This window comes from Lonchura striata, chromosome 33 (genome assembly GCF_046129695.1).
Source record: "Lonchura striata isolate bLonStr1 chromosome 33, bLonStr1.mat, whole genome shotgun sequence".
Lineage (NCBI taxonomy): Eukaryota > Metazoa > Chordata > Aves > Passeriformes > Estrildidae > Lonchura > Lonchura striata.
This window is the reverse complement of record NC_134635.1, coordinates 346,831-355,101: the sequence shown is the minus strand read 5'-3', so window position 1 is coordinate 355,101 and position 8,271 is coordinate 346,831. Positions and strand designations below refer to the sequence as shown.

The 8,271-nt window shown below is 46.0% G+C and overlaps 1 protein-coding gene across 1 annotated transcript; it reads left to right on the top strand.

The window, feature by feature from the left end:
* The first annotated feature begins 2,788 nt into the window (after positions 1-2,788).
* On the top strand, positions 2,789-7,526 carry LOC144247806 (uncharacterized). The gene is made up of 5 exons (XM_077789444.1): positions 2,789-2,813; positions 3,261-4,370; positions 4,601-4,763; positions 6,051-6,239; positions 7,493-7,526. Exons 1-5 carry the CDS (start codon positions 2,789-2,791, stop codon positions 7,524-7,526), a joined length of 1,521 nt encoding a protein of 506 aa, XP_077645570.1.
* Positions 7,527-8,271: the final 745 nt, after the last annotated feature.

The window sequence follows — 8,271 nt, the reverse complement described above, 5'->3', positions numbered from 1 at the left end:
GCTTTGGCAGTGTGTCTCGCAGGGAGATAGCTTAGGAGCGCAGCGCACTTACGCCTCCCTTGTCCAGAAACACGATTTTACTGCACACTCCTAAAACACTGCTCTTTCCAGGGCAAGATGCCAGATGATCTCTGTTGCCGGTGCTTCCTTCCTGCTCTTGCCCAGCTCGTTGTTTTAACGTGCACATGCCGTCCTGGCATTCAGTGCACCGTGAAGTCAACTGCAAAACTCCAGCAGCTGCTGACTCCCAAACACAAGGCGCTGGCTATGTTCTTGCTTCTCGACAACTCAACGCAGCCCTTCATTTCTGCAGTTGCCATCGAGTTCTCTGCATGTGGGGGCCTCAGAGGACGAGCACGAGTTTCCCAGGAGGGGCTGCATCAGGACGAATTCAAAACTCAGGAAAATTGTCCTGGAACACCTTCCATAAGGATGCTAGAATGGAATTGAAGAGGCAGGCGAGCGGCCACCAGGGTCCTCTAGCAGTCCTTAGGGTGCGCGCAGAAGCCCGGTGCTCTGCGGCTTCGTTCTTCGCCCTCGTACAAGCTACCGCTCTGTCCGGCTCCCGGAGCAGGAGAAGCGTCTGCTTCGCGCACACAACAGCCGTACGCTCCGAAGCGCTGCTTCAGCCGAAAGACGCCGGCGACCGGCGCTTGGCTTCGGACAGCTCCGGAGAGCCGTAGTGTGCGTCTGTACTAGACTGCATGATAGCGAAAAGCTTTGGCAGTGTGTCTCGCAGGGAGATAGCTTAGGAGCGCAGCGCACTTACGCCTCCCTTGTCCAGAAACACGATTTTACTGCACACTCCTAAAACACTGCCCTTTCCAGGGCAATATATAAGCTGCTTTCTGACGGCCGTGATCTTTCGATTACTCTTGCCCAGCTCGTTGTTTTAACGTGCACATGCCGTCCTGGCATTCAGTGCACAGTGAAAGCAATCGCAAAAGTCCAGCAGCTGCTGACTCCCAAACACAAGGCGCTGGCTATGTTCTTGCTTCTCGACAACTCAACGCAGCCCTTCATTTCTGCAGTTGCCATCGAGTTCTCTGCATGTGGGAGCCTCAGAGGACGAGCAGGAGTTTCCCAGGAGGGGCTGCATCAGGACGAATTCAAAACTCAGGAAAATTGTCCTGGAACACCTTCCATAAGGATGCTAGAATGGAATTGAAGAGGCAGGCGAGCGGCCACCAGGGTCCTCTAGCAGTCCTTAGGGTGCGCGCAGAAGCCCGGTGCTCTGCGGCTGCGTTCTTCGCCCTCCTACAAGCTACCGCTCTGTCCGGCTCCCGGAGCAGGAGAAGCGGCTGCTTCGCGCACACAACAGCCGTACGCTCCGAAGAGCTGCTTCAGCCGAAAGACGCCGGCCACCGGCGCTTGGCTTCGGACAGCTCCGGAGAGCCGGAGTGTGCGTCTGCACTAGACTGCATGATAGCGAAAAGCTTTGGCAGTGTGTCTCGCAAGGAGATAGCTTAGGAGCGCAGCGCACTTATGCCTCCCTTGTCCAGAAACACGATTTTACTGCACACTTGTAAGAGGCCGTCTGAAGACCCTCACTCATTTGCCTGCCGATTGCCACGAGCAGGATTTCCCTTCCCCCTCTGCAGTTCCGGCTTGGAGAAGGCAACAGTGCAGGTGTAGCCGCTGTACCATTACGTGCTGTTCCCAACGAGGACCGGCAAGAACTTGGCAAGGAGTTGGCAAGGACTTGGCGAAGACCCAGCGTGGACCCAGCACAGAGCGGCCTACTGCAATTCCTGCTTCACTCTCCACCTTTAAGCCAAATGAACTGTTGGGGTGACTCTGGTGGTCTCTCACTGAAGACCCCTCATCTGCCTCGCTACCACCGTGATAGACAGAGATCAAGAACCCTCTCCCCAAGGACTGCGACTGAGATTCCTACCACAAACAGTGGGCGAAGGGAGAGAATGACCTGACCTGTTCTTCTCCAGTAACTTCAATGGACTTATCCCTTATTGTGTTTGTTCAGCCTAGATGACGCTTGTTCCCCCACAGCAATTTCAATAGACTCTCATTGTTCTGCCTGCTCCCCCCTTTTCCCTCTGTGGACTATAACTGGACCCCTGGGATAGGTAGAACTTTGGAGACTCTCCCCAACACAACAAGACGGATCCACATCGTCCGGACCAGTGAGGACTCCGCCTGTGTTGGTAGCTATTCCCATCCCCCCTTCTCTCTCTCTCTCTATCCTTTTATTTCTTTTCTGAACCCACTATCGCATTTATTGTTTTGGCCCTTAATAAAGGTGCATTTGTTGTGATTAAACTGCTGATTGTCTTTTGCACTTTGGGATCGGCTAACGAACCATCACGACACCCCGCTATAAGCGGATCGTGACATTAAAATTGGCGTCACGGACAGGATTTCTGTCTAGGCAGAAGGGTGCAGGTTCTGTGTAGTCTGTAACAGGGGAAGGACGTTTCTTGCCAGCCGCACCTAGCCTGCCAGTACAAAAGACTGAGCATGGTCTGGAGAGCAAGGGGTAAGATTCAGATTTCCCACAGACTGCACATTGCCTAGGTGAAAAAGCACCCACACTGTCTTCAGAAATTGCAAAAGATCTCTTAGTGCAAAAGGCGGGACACTGTTGTTTTAAATGTGTGTTTGGACTGTCTGGGAAGGAAGAGACGACTTGAAGAAACTAAGCAGAGCCTCCCAGGCAGATTTTGTCTCTTCACCCACCCAGGGAAGTGAAGGGCGACACAGCGAAGTCTGTGTGCTTTGAGTAACTTAAGTTTGTACCTCCCTGCTGTGGTTTTGGTCCCTTCACAAAATGAGTGATAACTTTAACGATAAGGGTAAAGTTGAATTTTATGCTTTACTAGCTAAATACAATGCCAAACCTTCTCCGGGAGGAGAAGAATGGGCACAAAGTAATTGGTTTAATTTGGATAATGTGGTTGATAGAATATGTTCTTTACAACATGGTACAAAATTCAAACTGAGCAGAAATAAATCTATCTTATGCTCAGTTTTGGGAGCTTGTCTTACGGCAGCTGTAGAAACTCGCTTCCAGCGAAGAGGTGAGCAAGAAACAATAATAGACTCCCTTCAAAATTTGGTTGAAATTTTACAAAAACAATTACATGAAGAAAGGAATGAAAAACATTCACTGAGAAATGAGAACTATGCATTAAGAGCTGCCTTAAAAGAGGAACACGTTAACAAATCATCTAATGCTGATTCCTCTATAAATCCTGAGGGAAAGGAAACTCCTCACATTAACCAAATTTATCCTCACAAAGAACTTGAGGCAGTAAATAATTGTGGGGAACATTGCTGCTCTCACTTAAGACCTTTAATTAAAACAGAATATAACTATCTCAGTGATGATGATCTTGACCCCCACATCACAACCAAACACATACCATACACTGCCACCGAATTGGCTAAGCTTAAAAAAGAATATGGACGCCTCCCATACGAATCAGAAACAGAATATGTTTTCCGGGTGTCCCTCACTGGTGGCGATCAAATTAAACTAACTGAACAAGAAGCCAGTGGGTACTGGGGACATGGTGTCTTCTTAACAACAGGAGATAAACGTGACTCATGGTCCCTGACACAGCGCACGGCTTTTTGGGACGGGGGAACTAATCCCTTGGAAAGGGGAGATCCTATAGCTATAATTAGCACCCTCGACCAACTCCTAGAAAGTGTACACAAAGCCGCCTGTCTGCAAATGATTCATGAAAAGAAATTAATTCCTGGCTTTGAATCCCCAATGCAATTACCTGTGAAGCCTGAACTAATGACTCCTTTAATTCGTGGGCTTCCAGAAACACTCAAACCTACTGCCATAGCCTTACAGAAAACTATCATGACATTAAGCCCTACAGAAAAACTAGACAGATTTCTTGGTAACCCCACTAATCGCACTGGATCTACTGATCCTAGCTTTACTCCATCCTGCTCTCCATTCCAAGCTGTAAATTCACAAGCTAGTTCACCTGGCAGTAATTATAAAATTTGGACATGGGGTGAAGTTGCAGAGGATTTGATCAATTATTGTAGAAAATATGGACCTGTAAAAACCCCGGAAGAGAAACCAGAAAAATCAGAGAAAACAAAAGAGATTCGGTCTATTGGGACTCCTTACAGTAAATATCCAGAAAAGGGAAAACAGAACCCTAACCGCCAGCATTGGTGGTCACTGGGAGTCCAAAAGGGGGTCCCCAGAGAAGTGATGGATGGTCTGCCCCTTGATAAATTACAGAAAATAATAACTAATTGGCGCTATCGAAAATCAAATCCATCCGTTCAACCCAGTACACACCCTAGTGCACCCTCTCTTCCTCAGAACATGGGCAGCGAACCAACTCTCCCTCAGCCTCTCCTTCCTCTCCCAAACACGGGTAAGGAAACAACTCTCTTGCCATCCCTCCTGCAAAACAGGGACAGTGGACAAAAACTAACCATATCACAGCTTTCCTCTCAGAACTCAGGCTGTGACCCACAATTGACATTCTCCCAGTTTCTCTCTCAAAATCCAGGCAGTGAGTCATCCCTTTCTCAGCCTTTTCCTCAAAATTCAAACAGTGAACTAACACAATACCAGGGAAACTAATTTCTCCGTCCCTTGAAGGTGAGCGAAGAGACGGAGCATGGGTATATTTAAGAAGGCTCACTAAAAATAAATCAGGAGATATCTTGATCACAGTCATCGTGGGTCCCAAACGTGCTCTTGTAACCTTTTTGATTGATACTGGGGCTCAAATCTCTGCATTAACAACAAAAGATGCCCAGAGGTGTGGTGTTGTTCCAACTAAGAGACAATACTGTGTCCTTAATGCTCTAGGAATGTCAGAATCTATGAATGTGGCCTTAGTTAAACTCACTCTTCCTGGAAATGATGATCAATTGATTGTTAAAATGGTAATCGGGGATATCCCAAACAATTTACTAGGGATGGATGTCCTTGTTGGGAGACAATGGGAGGACTCAGAAGGATCTCTATGGTGTTTTGGTGCTACGCCTTTAAATATAAGGCTGCTTCAAACTGCACCTGCTTTGCCATATAGCAAAACCACCAATGTAAAACAATACCCTCTACCTTCTGGTGCCAGAGAAGGTATCAAACCTGTTATACAGGATTTGCGAGACCAGGGGGTAATAATTAACACACATTCTGCTTTCAACTCACCTGTCTGGCCAGTCCGAAAACCTAACGGGAAATGGAGACTAACAGTAGATTTTCGCAGGCTTAATGCCAACACAGATCCTCTCACAGCAGCGGTCCCAAATTTAGCAGAATTAATAACATCTATTCAAGAAAAAGCTCATCCAATTATGGCAACTATAGATGTCAAAGATATGTTTTTTATGATACCTATACAACCAGAGGACATGGACCGTTTTGCTTTTACATGGGAAGGACAGCAATACACTTTCACTAGACTCCCACAAGGATACAAGCATTCACCTACCTTAGCCCACCATGCTTTAGCTAAAGAACTAGAAAAGATATCCAGGCCTGATGATGTAGCAGTATACCAATACATTGATCATATTCTGGTGGGAGGGGATGAAATTGAAGCAGTTGAAGAGACTCAACAGAAAATAATCTCCCATTTAGAGAGTCTCGATTTGCAAATTCCCCCAGAGAAAGTTCAAAAACCCTCTCAAGAAGTAAAGTTTCTGGGAATTTGGTGGAAAGGAGGCATGACATGTATTCCACCTGACACCTTAACTTCTTTAGATCAGATTAAAATGCCTCATTCCAGGAAAGATCTACAACAAGCTCTAGGATTATTAGTGTTTTGGAGAAAACATATTCCAGATTTCTCAATAATTGCTAGACCCCTTTATGACTTGCTGAGGAAAGGGGTAAAATGGGATTGGACTCCTTCTCAGGAAGAAGCATTGCAACTACTAATTTTTGAAGCAACAGCTCATCAAGCACTGGGTCCTATTCATCCTACAGACCCCTTTCAGGTAGAATGGGGATTTGCCGCCTCGGGGTTGTCAGTACATATTTGGCAGCGGGGACCCGAGGGTCCAACAAGGCCTGTTGGTTTTTATTCCCGTGGTTTCAGAGATGCTGAGAAAAGGTACACTACCTGGGAGAAGGGATTGTTTGTGGTTAGCCTGGCTCTCATTGAAGTAGAAAAGATCAGGCGTCAACAACCTATTGTACTAAGAGGCCCCTTCAAGGTCATTAAGACAGTCATCAATGGGACACCCCCTCCTGACGGGGTGGCCCAGAGGGCCTCAGTAAGAAAGTGGTATGCCCAGATTGAACATTATTGTAACATCTTTACAATAACAGAGGGAACTGTAAAAAATTTAGCAATCCAAGAAACTGAAAGCCTAGATAGTGGCCATGATAAACCAGCTTCTGTGATAAAAGTGGCCCCTCCTTTCTGCCATGAAAAATCAGCAAACTCTTGGTTCACTGATGCTTCTGCTAAAAGGGAAGGAAAAATATGGAGATATAGAGCAGCAGCACTCCACATCTCCTCTGGTGAGCAAATTATCACAGAGGGAGAAGGTAGTGCACAAGTTGGGGAGTTAATAGCTGTCTGGAGTGTTTTCCAACGAGAAGCACAAAATTCCTCTTCAGTCTACATTTACACTGACTCTTATGCTGTGTACAAAGGTTGTACTGAGTGGCTTCCTTTTTGGCAACAAAATGATTGGGAGGTGAATAGAATCCCAGTTTGGCAAAAAGAAAAGTGGCAAGAAATACCAAATATTGCAAGTCAGGGGAATTTTGCAGTGGGCTGGGTAGCCTCTCATCAAACAAATGGAAATCCAGCAGGAGAATGGAATAATAAAGCTGATGAACTAGCAAAGCTCAGTCCCCTGAAAAAGGAGCAAATTACAGAGGAATGGGATCAATTGTTAGAATGGCTGCATGTAAAAAGACAGCACACCGGTGTGAAAGATTTATACCAAGAAGCTCATGCTCGAGGTTGGCCTGTTACCAGGGAAATGTGTAAAACCTGCATTTCAGCCTGTGAGCAGTGTCGCAAGAGACTAGAGAGACACCCTTTAGAAGATGACCCTTTGCATTTGAGGAAAGGTAAAGGTTTATGGGATGCATGGCAGGTAGATTATGTTGGTCCCTTTAAAAAATCAGGAGGAAAACATTTTGTACTAGTAGGAGTGGAAATTGTATCTGGGTTAGTCCAAGCTGATGCTTTCAAAAGGGCTACAGGAGACAATACTGTCAAAGCTTTGCAGGGGTGGTTTGGAACCTTTCCTAAGCCACAGGAAATACAATCTGATAATGGATCTCATTTCACTGCTAGAGTTGTACAGGACTGGGCAAAAGGTGAAGGAATTAAATGGACTTTTCACACCCCTTACTATCCCCAAGCTAACGGGATCGTAGAAAGGACTAATGGTCTTTTAAAACGACTGCTAAGACCCCAGGAAGGAAATTGGGATCTTCGGTTGTGGAAAGCCGTAAAAGGTGTAAATGACAGGTGGGGAGTAAATGGGTGCCCCAAGATCACTGCTTTTTGTCCAACAGCTCCAAGCATCATTCCCGCACCAAAAGGACCTAATGATTCTAAAAATCCTGCACATTACCCTGGGCAACCTGTCTTGGTAGACCTCCCTACTGTAGGGCAGGTACCACTTGCGCTGAAAACTCCTTTAAATAAATATGCTTGGATAGCCTCTGATGCTCTAGGAAAAGAGCATCGGATAAATACACGCTGGATAATTCCATCATTCTAACCTTTTCTGCCCTATAGTGGCAGGATTTTTCTGTTATATTTGCTTTTACAGAAGAACCCCGAGGGACATTATCATCTGAATCATGATAGGATTGGTGATACTTTTCTGCATCTTACCACAAATCTACAGCCAACACCCCCCCGAGTGGTCGTGGTCTGAAGCTACCATCGAACACACTAATGTGATAGGATCATATCCTAAAGATCGCCACCCGAATCTGGCAACTGTCGTGCTACGTAACTCCAAGGCATATCGTCCAAGTGAGTGGAAATGGGATCAGAAGGACTGGATCAGAACTCTAACCGGAACGATTGGTGAGAATATTGTGGTAGCATGCAGAAAAGTGGAAGGATCCTCACATGAGAAAGTTTCTTCCATCACAGTTGCTGGAAAATTTATGGAACCAGGAGGAAAAAATAATTTAGAAATTCCTTCAGAGAAAGTGTGCCCTACAAAGAGATGGGAGTGTATCAAAACATTTCCCCTTACCTTGTGCTGCCGTCAAATTTATACTGGTAACTATACTTCGGGTCCTCAAAACAACAATGTAGTAATTACATTAGATTGTGA